General features: G+C 35.8%; 1 protein-coding gene and 1 long non-coding RNA gene across 2 annotated transcripts in view; one reads left to right on the forward strand and one right to left on the reverse strand.

Moving 5' to 3' along the window:
* LOC107143659 (cytochrome P450 2K6-like) overlaps positions 1 to 13,552 on the reverse strand; it is a 23,395-nt gene that overhangs the window by 7,198 nt on the left and 2,645 nt on the right. Inside the window, exons 2-7 of the mRNA XM_015487378.2 lie at positions 11,632 to 11,794; positions 7,404 to 7,553; positions 4,684 to 4,844; positions 2,900 to 3,073; positions 1,912 to 2,053; positions 1,349 to 1,533 (exon numbers count right to left, since the gene is read on the reverse strand). Coding sequence (XP_015342864.2) covers positions 1,349 to 1,533; positions 1,912 to 2,053; positions 2,900 to 3,073; positions 4,684 to 4,844; positions 7,404 to 7,553; positions 11,632 to 11,794 — 975 coding nt within the window. The remainder of the gene's footprint in view (positions 1 to 1,348; positions 1,534 to 1,911; positions 2,054 to 2,899; positions 3,074 to 4,683; positions 4,845 to 7,403; positions 7,554 to 11,631; positions 11,795 to 13,552) is intronic.
* Positions 12,880 to 13,552, forward strand: part of LOC125617481 — a 12,952-nt gene continuing 12,279 nt past the window's right edge. The window contains exon 1 of the long non-coding RNA XR_007348509.1: positions 12,880 to 12,915. This is a non-coding gene — a long non-coding RNA (uncharacterized LOC125617481). The remainder of the gene's footprint in view (positions 12,916 to 13,552) is intronic.

Genomic DNA, 13,552 nt, shown 5'->3' on the forward strand with positions numbered 1-13,552 from the left:
AAATATATATATATATATATATATATATATATATATATATATATATACACACACACACACACACACACACACACACCCATACACACACACACACACATAGCCCTAGTTCTTTTCCTTGATACTTAATCTGTTCACTGCTTCTGGATACATCTCTACATGAATCAACAGGGTCACTCACTGGTTATAATTTTTTGTTCATATTTTGGGTCATGTTAACTTTTTTTTTTTTTTTTTTTTAAAAAACATTTGCTGTGGTTTGAATGTGGGTAATATCTCCCAAGTGTTCACCTTCAGTGCTCGGTCCCCAAGGTGGTGCTATGGTGAAGTGGTGGAACATCTAGGAAGTGGAGCCTAGAGAGAGGTTGTTAGGTCTCTGGGGACATTCCCTCAAAGAGGATTTGGGGGACCCTGGTCTTTCTCTATTTCTGGCTTGAGGTGTAACTGCTTGCTCCAATAAGCACTGCTTTCAGTACCAGAGGTACAAACCAATGGGACTGACTGATCTTGGACTTGAACTGCCAAAAGATAAACCATTTACCTTATAATTTAGTTTGTTGTCTCAGTGACTTTAGTGAGGTAAAAGGAGCTGACACAACATTGTATTTGGTTTTCTATTTCATTGCTAATCTGGTTAATTCAGACCTACACTGTTTTTAATCTGTGCCAAGAAGTGAAGCTCCACAGATGAACATGTCTCCTGGTTCACAGGTGATTGAAGGATAGGAAATGATAATAATGTGGTCAGGGTTCACATACCCAATGACTCTGTGGATTCATGTAGAAATGGGCCCATAAGCAGTGGACAGACTAGATATCAAGGAAAAGAGCTACGTGCATATACATATTTCCCCAGCTTACCATGGAGATTAGAGGGTTACATCTAGATGTTTTCACATTGGGAAGCAGAGGGCATATATGCATGGTTCTGTGTGAGGACAGAAGTGAAGCATGGAGGTGCTGCTGGAGAGAGGCCTGCATGGCAGAAGCACAGGGCTCTGAAGGTTATGGCTTACTTGGAATTCTGGCTGCCTTGCAGACAAACCTGTCATTCCTGAAACGGCTTAACTTCTCTGAGCCCTGTTTTTCTCAATTATAACCTAAAATATCTTATGAAGTTTCAGAGGATAATTGTCATCTATATTATTAAACATACATGCATAGACCCATTTTGTTGAATGATGACAAAGGAAGGAGGCAGAGCCAGATGGAAAGGGGAAGAAAAGACACCAAGGAGTGAGGGAGGCAGGAAAGGCATGCTAGGATTGTCTTTGCCAGTTTATCTCAGCGCATTTGTGGTTGCAATCATCTGACACCTCTCTCCCTTCACCTTCCTTTCTTGAGCCCTTACCTTCGGGATATAGTAATTTTTAAATGTAACATTTGTGGTTGTCGCATGGGGTAAGCTTGTGGGCAGAATGTTAGCAAATCGCTGTACTTCATGAATGACAGCATCTGTGTACGGCATTTGAGTACGGTGTGCAATGCGGGGCTGGGCCAATCCCACAACTTTGTTGATCTCATCACAGACCTTTTCTGGATAAAATGAAATTACAGTGATTAATGTCTGGGCTGGGCATGGGTGTTGAAACACTCTTCCTTATTTTCTTTACTTGTGAAAGTCAAACCCAAGTGTTTTCCCAGTCTTGGCTCTTTTTCCTGCATTTCTCCCCACCTCCTCAGTCTCTATTCCTGGGGATCCTCTGAAAATTTTATATCATAGGGTCTTTAGATCATCTTAGGATGCTTAATAAGCAAAACCAACTTCCTCATACTGAAAGGAATCTGAAAATACAAACTAGCCTCAAGGGGACAAATTACATGTATCCAGCATGGCTATAGAATTCTGCATTGTCCTGTCCAAGACAATTTTGCTTTCTCTTTTTCAGGTGATGCTTAGTCTTGAAAACTTACTCTGAACCTCAGGGTATCGCATCATGAGCAGAATTCCCCAGCGCAGTGTGGAGACTGTGGTCTCTGTACCTGCTGCAAACAGATTACTAACAAGTGCCACCAAATTTTCATCACTGAAATAATCAGCAGATGCATCTTTCTCCTAAAAGTGTAAAAGGAATCATTAGCAATGAAATAATTTTGTAATGGGTGATTATAACAAATTACCAACTATGAATTCATAAAAACAATGCATTGCTTTCTTCCTTCAGTTTAGAGGAATTTTCTTTATACAAATGTAGAGAATTTTAGGAGACAAAGTACATATATCACAGATGTTGATAATGGTAAATAATTCTAAAAATGAGAAAGAGTGTTTGCCATTGTAGGAAAGTTGCAGATTAGTTCTTTATTGAGTGATTGGACTATTTCCAGAGCTGTTTCTTTTAAGAAATTTTTAAATAAAATCATCTTTCTTAGTCAATGTGGTGGCTCACACCCATAATCTCAGCAACTCAGGAGGCTGAGGCAGGAGGATTGCAAGTTTGAGGCCAGCTTCAGTAATTTAATAAAACACTCAGCAACTTAGGGTGACCCTGTTTCAAAAATAAAGGACTGGGGATATAACTCAATGACAGAGTGCCACTGGGTTAAATCTCCAGTAATTACCCACCCCCCACCACCGCACTCAAAAATTCTTGGGTTTGGCAATTAAAACACATTTCTCAAGATCATGGGGTGGTGTGGTGGGGGGGAGGAAGAATGACAATTCCAAAAACTAACATGTAAGAAATATATGTCTTTCTTTTCTTCAGAGAATGATATAAAAGTGTCAGAAAGTATTCAAGATTGTAAAATGGAATAAATGGCATTATTCTGAGAATATAAGTTTACCATTATTAAACTTTTATCTTTCTTCTTTGGATGGAGTGTTTCTCCTCCAGAAGCTATTAATTAAACTAAATAATAAATAAAAAGGTAAGGAAGCCTCTGAAGAAAACATCATTACCTCTTGCTGTCTGACCAAAAAAGCATCAATGAAACTTCTTGGATCATTTTTGTCGAATTTACGACGATGATGGAGGAAGGTCTTCCTTATAAAAGAAAATAATTCATCTCTATTGTTGAGTACTGTCTTATGACTTCTTAGGAGAAATCCCAAAACAGGAAACATATTAAAAAGCTAGAAGAATTTAAAAAAAAATAAATTAAATATACCTATGAATTGGTTGTGGTAATGCAAATGGCAACATTATTTTTGAAAACATTATAGAAATAACACCTTGAATTTTGTCTCAACCAACAGTGACAGACTGAACTATAAAATGAAATTTCCACATTCATCAGAACTAAGTAATTTATAATGAATATCAATATAGCTTACAAGTCTCTGTGCCCAGAGTATTGGTATATCATTCCTATGGGAGTAGGTCTAGTTAGAGGTTGGGTGGGACATAAAAACGCTATTGGCTTTTTGGTCAGAGATATAAACCCAAGTGTTTTTCTCAAAAAATCCCATGTAATTCCAGGAAAACAATCAAACTCTTTTAGCTCTACATAAGGCAGTAAAGCTTTTCTGTGGGATCACAATAATTTTTAAGTTTATAGCAGATTTAATGTCTGTAGGTCTTACAGAGTAGCACCATTTAATCTGTTATCCACTAACTCTTAAAAAATTCAGAAAGGACTTCACTGTTTGCTAAATTTTATGTTTGTCAGTATGTTAATTTTGGTGGATATAAGGTCTATATACTTTGTCATATTCTCAAAGGGGTTTATGAGTCCCCACAAAAAACTTTCCTTATATAAGAGACAAAAGGTCCCATCTAAAATTAGAACAGTTGCTTGTTCTAAAAATCTGTATTTGAAGTAAATCTGGGTATATAATAACACAGCCTAAATTTTAGAGTGAAATAATAGGGTTGTCAGTGGTGTTATTCAAAATGATAACTTTTTTTTTTTAAAGAGAGAGTGAGAGAGAAAATTTTTTAATATTTATTTTTTAGTTTTCGGTGGACACAACATCTTTATTTTATTTTTTATGTGGTGCTGAGGATTGAACCCAGCACCCCGCGCATGCCAGGCGAGTGCATTACCGCTTGATCCACACCCCAGCCCCCAAAATGATAACTTTTGGACAAGCCTCTTTCCCCCCTGGATCCTAGAATGCAGAGGCTTTGTCACTCACAATGATAAGAAATTAGATTGTGGCACTATTGTGAATTTGTATGGATTAGAATAAGTATTAAGATTATATTCTGGGGGCTGGGATTGTGGCTCAGTGGTAGAGCGCTCATCTAGCACATGTGAGGTCCTGGGTTCAATCCTCATCACCGCATAAAAATAAATAAATAAAATTAAAGGTATTGCTAAAAAAAAGATTATATTCTGCCTTTTGTGGTTTTTTTTTTTTTTTTTTTGAGGGGGCTAGTTGGTAGTTCTCCTTTGTTAAAATTTATTCTTCAAATTGAGCATAACTGACTGTTTATTTACTCAATGCTTATTTCATTTTTCACATATAAGTACTGCTATACGTAAAATAAAAGTGGCTAAAATTAGAAGAAAGCATGCAATACTGGCCGAATTAACAATTCCTGCATCAAGGTATTTCATGCAGCATTTGGTGATAGGAGAATTATCATATGTATAAACAAACAAATTTGTCATATCACTGTACTCAGAACATTTCAGAAAATATCTACTTTTGAAATAACACTTCTCTAATGAATTCTTTTCATGGTCAATCAAATATTTCTCAGAGGAACTAAAAGTGAATGGGAAAGATACAGTTACCACAATTCTAGGACTTCCAGCAAGTTTCACATTTTCACCAATCAAGGTTAAGAGTCTCAGGAACTGGGGGTCTTGGTATTCAAACCGTTTTCCAAACAACACTGAGACAATGATGTTAGCAACAGAAGCGTTCATTAATGTTGTGATCTCAAATGGATTTCCTACAAGACAATTCATTAATCAGATTAGGAATATTCACAAAACCAGTGTTAGGCAAGTTCCTCACTGATTGGGACAGTCAATGAAGGAAAAAACATCACAGAGATTATTGGTGACCATAACTTCCAAGTCTTCCAATAAGACTTGAATGAGCTTTAACAAATGCCCAGAATTTGTCTAAACAGTGGCTACCTAGAAAACTATATGTAAAAGAAAATTTGCATTTGGCTCAATTGAAGAAAGAAAAATATGCCAGGTATGTTTAAATATTTGTCTGTCTCTGTGGGTGTGTACTGTGGGGTGTGTGTTAATGCAGTCTATCTAGGGAAAAAAAATCATTCAACCTAAGGCTGCATTCAAGTTAAAAATAGAACATCTAGCCATGTTGGGGTGGTACACACCTCTAATTTCAGCAACTAGAAATTTGAGGTCAAACTTAGCAATTTAGCAAGGACCTGAAGCAACGTGGGGAGACCTTGTCTCAAAATATAAATTAAAAAGGGCTAGGAATGTAGCTCAGTGGCAAAGTGCCCCTGGGTTCAATCTGCAGTGCAAAAAAAAAAAAAAAAAAAAAAAAAAAAAAAATGAGAGAGAGAACATCTAGGTGAGTCTTGGGAGGCTGAGACACGAAATTGATTGCAAGTTCAAAGCCAGTCTCAGCAAAAAAGTAAGGTGAGACCTTGTCTTTAAATAAAGCACAAAATGAATTGGGGATGTGCCTCAGTGGTTAAGCACTCCTAGGTTCAATCTCTGATACCGGAAAAAAAAAAAAAAAGAACTTCATGGGGGCGGTTCCTTGTTTTCCTCTCTTCTGCTGCTGCATCCTGGTTTTCTCTGCATCGTTGAAAGTAGCTTAGTTATTAAACATTCACCAATAGATGGGCATTTATTTTGGGCTGAAGAGAATTCTAGTTCTAAAGTTTTACTCTTAAGTCAGCTACTATATTTAATGCAGAGACTGAAAGCGTAGGGAATCCAAATGAAAATGTCTTTTCCTTTACTTGAGAAATGGGAAGGTGGAAAGGGGAGTGAATGGGCCCTTTTTCATTTACATTAAACAGCATGGCTGACACACCTAAACCAGGAGACAAGGTAACAAGAACTTCATAACTATGTTTGATCATAGCTTCATATGACACCGTAGCCTTCAGGTTGAAGACCCAGAGACATGGTGTGAACAATTCATTTTTATGCTTCAGTCTAATTAGGTGTGGACCATTATATAAGAATATGATTGGGTAAAAAACTGTATGATCTATTGCTAATAGATTTTGGGAAAACATCAGTTCAGATTCATCTTGACCCCTCTGTGGCTCATTCCTTCTTCTGGGTAGTGGGTAGAGCCCCTTCAGAAGTGAGGACCTTAGGAACTAGTATGGGACAGAGTAGGTCAGAGAATTTATTTATAGCTGACCAGTTCTATGACAGAAAGGTGGGGAAAGGTTAGAATATCATTACTAGGTTTTATGGTTTGCTTGAGCAAAACAAATTATTAAAGGAAGAGAAATTCTAGTTTCTATGACTTGCCTTCAGGCAGAAGCAGAAAAGGGAGCAGGAGACAGGAGGACAGTTCAGAGAAAAACCTTGTTTCTGAGATTGTCACTTTGTGATGTTGTTTTCTGAGCCCTAAAAAGAGAATACCTTTTCTTCTTCCACACAAAATAAACACACTTGGAGGATGTATACACAAAACTCAGGGTAGTTAGTGTGTTTTAGGAGCTTAACACTGGGGAATCAATAGTCGCTTTTGTATGCATAATTTCCCCAAACTGCTAAGATAGTACTCTCTGACAAGTACTGCTAATTTAGCACATGGGTCCTTGAGCCCTCTGTTATCTACCTTTGATCATTTTTTTCATAAGTTCTTACATCAGTCGAATAATACCAACTTTCTCCTTTTAGTAAGGAATGAGTTCATTTTAATAAGGAAATGAGGAAAACTCTTGACACAAAAATGAGATTTTTTTTATTATTCTTCCCACATATTTACAAAAATTATGTGAAATCAATTCTAATTTATTATGTGAAGCGATCAGAAACAACTTCATTACTGAGAAGCTGTTCTGGATTAAAGGAGGCAGAAGAAACATGACATCTCAATGCAATTCCTGAGTGAGGATTTTCCTTGGCTATAAAGGACATTGCTGGGATAATGACAAAATCATTCTGAAGTCTGAAGATTAGATGATACTATCACATCATGTAAATTTCACGATTTTTGATGTTTACTGTGGTTAAGACAGTGTTACGGTTGAAAATTTAAAAATGAAGGGACAGCATGTCTGCAAAAACTCTCAGTCAAGAAAAAATATAATTTTATATTTTATGTATAAATAAATTTAAAATTATAATGTGCAGATACATGCACACAGAGCGAGAGGGCACAAGCAAATGTACAATGTTGACAATCTTCAAGAAGAGTTGAAGGTACTGGGAATGATTTGTATATTCTTTAAATTTTTCTAAGAGTCTGAAATTGAGTCAAAAATAAGAAATTAAAAGATAACTTTTGTTGACTTCTTTCTCGTGAAAAACAAAGAGATTTCATTTGTTCTACATACCTCTGTGAGCCTCTAAGTTCTGTATGAGATGCTGGCATTCCTCTATAATTATATCTTCTATGATCTGCTTGCCCATTCCAAAATTCCGTAAGGTGGTCAAGCTGAATCTTCTCATGATTTTCCAGGTTTCACCATGAGAGAAGGCAATTCCTTATAATGAAAAAAAAATGTCTTCAGATTAAAGTTTTTTAATTTATTTTTTTTCGGTGGGTGGGGCACCAGGGTTGAACCCAGGGGCATTTTAACCACTGATCCACATTCTCAGCCCTTTTTGTTTTATATTTTATTTACAGACAGTGTCTCACTGAGTTGGTTGGAACCTCTCTAAGTTGCTGAGGCTGGCTTTGAGCTTCTGATCCTCCTGCCTCAGCCTCCAGAGCTGCTGGGATTACAGGCATATACTACCATATCTGGCTTAAAATTGAAATCTTGAAGACAAATAAAAATTCAAAATAAAAGTCTTAATTATTCCTGTCAAAAATAATGGAAAAATGGATGTAGGATATAGCTCACTAGTAGAATGCTTGCCTAAGATAAGCCAGGTCTTGAGTTAAGTCCCTAGCATGTAAAGAGAGGAGAATAGAAAAGAAGAGAGGGCAGGGTGGTGGGAGAAGAAATGTCTAATTCCCTCTTTTTTTTCTTAGAGTATTTACTGTATAAACCTTTTAACTACTTTCTCTGTACATAAAGTCTTTTTGAAAGCTAGATAGGCCATTTGTCAGCCTTGAGACCCAGGAATGTCTTTCTTAAGAACCCAGGAGTCAACTCTTTGAAATGTAAACCTCAGGGGAGATTGTGTCCTATCACTCAGTTTCTGGGTGAAGATAGGAGTCTAATTTCAGGGGGCACTTGCTCCACATTGCAAAACTGTCATAAATATTTGGGAAATTATTTGTTTTTCCTTTGAAACTCAATTAATACAGATGGCCACTTGAATTACCAGGTGAATCAAGGATAAACTATGTGCAACAAATAATGTTGTTAAGTCTGCTTGCTTGAGGACTAGTTATTGTTTATCCTGAGAATGGGTATGTAATGAAGTTCCTTCTGCTGGACTATGCAAAAGGCTGAAGTTCCTTTCTATTTTTGTAGTTTCTTACCAGATTGTGATACACATTATTCCGGTTTAATGCTTGTTCAATAATAAAAGTGTTTTCTTTTCCTCAGCTTCATGGAAAGGATTTCTAGATTGGGAAAACATTTTGTTTTGTTTTAAATTATATTTCCTCAACATATTAAATAGGCAATTACTCAAATAAATTGAGTAACTAGTTTATACTTATATCATGCTGGATGTGGTTAAGGAGTTGATGAATAATCGTAAATAAAGTTTTTCCCCTTTTTTTCTTTGCCAGGGAGTAATAGAGTCTAGTACATACAACACCACCCAAGTAAAAATTTAGAAATAAATAATCACCAATGACTGTAATCAAGTTTCCACTTGATTATATAGTAATCAAGTAATTAAGTGTTATACCTAGTAATTATAGAGACACATATTTTAACACATAAATTCTCAATAAATTTATTGATTGGATAAGCAAATTTGTATATAACTACACAAAATAATAATGATCAGTCAAGAAACGTTTTCTAAAGGATTTAGAGCATATGCTCATACTTCATAGAAAAATCAGGAAAAAGATGATTTCTAAGGTTGCCCACATCTTTCCAGTGGTGCTTTTTGGTGATAGTGGTATTTTTCATTCTGTTTCAATTCTTTACACCCAAACCTTCCTCCATTTGCATTTTTCCTCATATTATATAAAGGCAAAAGAGACTGGGGGAATTTCTATGTTTAATTGATAATCATAAATACAAACCTAGAATATACTAAGGCAGCCTGGGCATTGAAGATGGGGCAGTATCAGCCTTGCTAGTCTTAACATGAAATCTAAAATAAAGAATAGATATGTTCAGAGTTACTGTTGCCTCCTCCTTTCATGTTAGGTCTTCCTTTGGAAGGATACTAGTGAAGGATTAGATTCTCTTCTCACTAAATCCTCAGATTAATACAATGATATTCAGCCTGTGGTTCCTGTATTACATAAAACTCATTCATAAAATATGTGACTCTTCAGACTATCCCATTTTATATTTGAAATTTTACATTTCACATTTCAGAATACAGTATTTGACCCTTAAGGACTCACAGAAGTCAGTATATTTCAGAGAATAAAATATTTGTGTAATTGTAAATAATATCATTATTATTATTATTGTTGTTATGTTGCTGTACTGGGGATCAAAACCAGGGCCTATCACATGCTATGCAAGCACTCTACCACAAAGTTATGTTTCTCAGCCCCTTAGCACATTAGTTTAGGACCATGAAAGATTGAAGTGCTATTAAATATATAAATATAAATTTTAAGTATAGGACACTCTGGCCCTAAATATATTTAAATTATACAACAAGTTGATGTAATAAATATCCCCAAATGGTCTAATGGGTATCAAACATAAAATTATCTTTTGGTTATGCAAAATTGGTCTATAACATGCTTATACTCATTTGAATGATTTTAGATTTCGAGACACAGGAAGAGGAAATATAGTCATTATCTTTTGATTTTCTATGACCAGTTAAGACACTTAAAAAAACAAACAAACTGATTTTTGGCTGGGCATGATATCACATGCTTGTACCTCCAGCAACTCAGGAACCTGAGGCAGGAGAATTGAAAGTTTGAGCCCAAGCTAGGCTATTTAGCAAGACCCTGCCTCAAAATTAAAAAATAAGAATTTTTTATATTTTTTAATAAGGCTGGGGATGTAGCTCTGTGGCAGTGTGTCCCTCAAAAAAAAAAAATTCTTAAAATGAATTCTTGGCTCACTTGTTAGATTGCGAGAGATAAAAGTTAAGTCGAGCATGGTGGCACATGCCTATAATCCCACCAGTTTGGGAGGCTGAGGCAGGAGGATAGCAAGTTCAAAGCCAGCCTCAGCAATTTCGGGAGTCCCTAAGCAATTCAGTGTGACTCTATCTCTAATAAATCATTAAAATGGGCTGGGAATGTGGCTCACTGGTTAATCACCCCTGGGTTCAATCCCAGGTACAAAAAAAAAAAAAAATTCCTGTGTGATCATTACATTCATCAGCAAATTTGAGCTCTTGTGGAAAAAGATTAGCGGCAAGAAGTAAGAAATTGTACCAATTTTCTAAAAAAAAAAAAAATTATGATGATGACTCAGATGACTCCTGGAAATTCCAGACATGGGATCTTGAATGGAAAATACCTCCTCAATGCTGATTTCATGAAGTGTTAGTGGGGATTAGAAGGGAAAGAAATGTTCCAAGACTACTATGTGTGGAAAATTGAATAAAGTTAAATAGGATTTTGATGTTTCCTGAGGTTTTAATATGCTAATGGACACGTGAGAGACCAATTTACCTCAGGGAACATCCACTTACACCTTGCAAAACTACTGTTTTGTGGACAATATTACAGAAAACACTTTTTAGAAATGTTTTTGAAGCAATAAAATAACCTAGTGGTATTTATTAGGAGACAATATGAGTTTACTATAAATAATGTCAAAGTGAAATTATTTCCATTTTTAAAGAGTTATTATTAGTAGCCAGGCACGGTGGACCACACCTGTAGTCCCAGCAACTCAGGAGGCTGAGGCAGGAGCATTGCAAGTTCGAGGCCAGCTCTGTCAACTAAACAAGGCCCTATCTCAAAAAATATAAAAAGGACTGGGGATGTAGCCCAGTGGTAAAGTACCCCTGGGTTCAATCTCTAGTATCAAAATAGTAATAATAGTAATAATAGCTATTAATTAGTGGAAAGCCACAAAAGCAGAGTATCTATGTTGCATCAGGGCATTTAGCAAAGACATAAGAAAGATGCAACAATTTTATCCAGGTAAAAATAGGGCTCTGTATATTTATAACACTAAGTATGTTGTTTCAGGATCTATTTCTGCATTAGACTATTAATGATCTCTTTATATTGATGGCCTCTGCTTCCTTTTTGTTTTATTTTCCTGACATCTAACATCAGACTGTCCATTTAGTAGGTAATTATTTAACAGAAGTAGTTATCATGTAAAATAAGAATGAAGCCCACAAATTACTATTTTTTTTCATTAGAATCCTATTTGTGTAATATATATTGATGAAGCAAAATCAAACAATGGAAGGAATTATGTAAGAAAATAGAGGACAATTGATTTAATAATTTTAACCACAGGAATATATCTTAAATTTAGAGTTCATTACCTTTTCCATTAAAAATTCTTTCAAATATAGGCACTTGAGATCGTTCCCCAAATTGATTACCATAACCAACGAGAGCCTCTTTCACTGTCTCATAGCCAGAGAGGACCACCACCTTCTTGGGCCCCATTTGGATGCTGTAAATGGAACCATATTTCTGGGAAAGCTTTGGTGTGAGAAAAAGAAAAATGATTAAAACATTGTAGTATGGTAAAAAGTGAACTGGATCTTGACCTTTGGGAAATTGGTTAAGTTCAAAAAACTAACCAGTTTTGTGATCAGATAAAGTCAGAATTTTGGATTGTTTTACTATGGATATTCCTGCAGTTATTTCACCATTCAGGGTCATTTTTATAATCATCGTTTGATTTGTATACTCACTCTACTTTGTTTCAAATTTTGTACTAACGATGCTCTGACATTATACTTTTGTTTGATATCAGAATATACCCAGCCAGGACTCTCAGGAGACAAAAATTTGCTTACTACCACACTTGACACCCGAAAACTATATTTACACCCTATTCCTATGGGGTGCTATGGTCTTAGTAGACCATGTTGTTACTCTCCATTTTCTTTGATAATTGGAAGTACTAAGAGCCAACATTTATTGCCTCCTGACTATATTCCAAGCACCATTATTTTCTTCAGTGTGCTTCATTGGTGAAGGCCTTCCTGTACTCACTGTCTGACAGGGTCACAGAATAGGGGATTCTGTGGCAGGGCCAATCCATCTGGAAACCGGAACCACTGGGAATGTTAAGTGTTTTGTTTATGATACTCATGATATGAATAACAGGGCATACATCAATCAGTAATAAAAGTACATATTGCCTGAGATTGCAGGAAAATTCCCAGAATGAGACTAAGGATATAATTGAGATATGCCATGAGGTGTGTTTCAATCTCTCTCAGGATACAAACAATAATCTTATTCCTCAAGCCTAAAAACAAGAAATATTTATCCCATGGTTAACAATTTATACTAACCCCCCCAACCCCGTCCTGAAGCCACAACCTATACAACAGCCTAGCTATAGAAAAACAATTTCTGTGCCAACAGTACAAGGACCACTATTTGTAGCTTATGGTATCCCCATCAAGGACAAGAGGCTAATAAAAATACATTCCTCCCACCAACAGATCCTCCTTTGCCTTACACAGAAATTTATGATGAAAATGGTTAATATAAATGACAAATGGGTTGAGGTGTAAAGCCTGCCCTTTAGTTAAAGATTACAAAGACATAAGAATTGGTGTGCTTTGTCCAAGGATCAAGGAAACGCTGTAAGTAAGCAGTTAAATTGGTCCTATGAAAAAAAGAAATTACCTTGGAAATTAAAAATAAAATAATGTAAAATTAACATAGATATATTTTAGAGGCACTTCAGGGTAGTAGGCTTTTAAATAATAGACTTTCACTACTTTAAGTGTGTTTTAATGGGATTTTAGTTTAGAAGTAAGAAAGCTTACCATTAATCATAAGTATGCTTTAAAGTTAAAGGTTAATGAAATAATTATAGGTGTGCTTTAAAGTTAGAAGTGAATAATAGGTCAGGAGACATGTAGTATAATTGCGTCGCCTAGCACCTAGTGTTTGACATGAAAACATAAAAGCTTAATCATGATTGATTAAGGTTACAGAAAAATATTTTGAACAATGTACTCAATATCTTAGGTAATCAATGTATCTCGGAAAAGATTGTAACTCTTGGAAATTATATAAATCAAAGAAGTTTCGGGCTTTGAAGGTATCCATTAACTACCTGAAAAAACACCTGTAAAAAAGGTATAAAAATAAAGGTCCCTCTAGGGGAAGCAAGATTTCTTCTGGAGGCTGCTTGTAACTTGCAACCTGTGATCTCAACTCTTCTTCTTTTGTTGACGCCACTCATCCTTAAGGACCCCTGGAATCCCCACTCCC

The sequence above is a fragment of the Marmota marmota genome, unplaced genomic scaffold (assembly GCF_001458135.2).
Source record: "Marmota marmota marmota unplaced genomic scaffold, marMar, whole genome shotgun sequence".
NCBI lineage: Eukaryota > Metazoa > Chordata > Mammalia > Rodentia > Sciuridae > Marmota > Marmota marmota.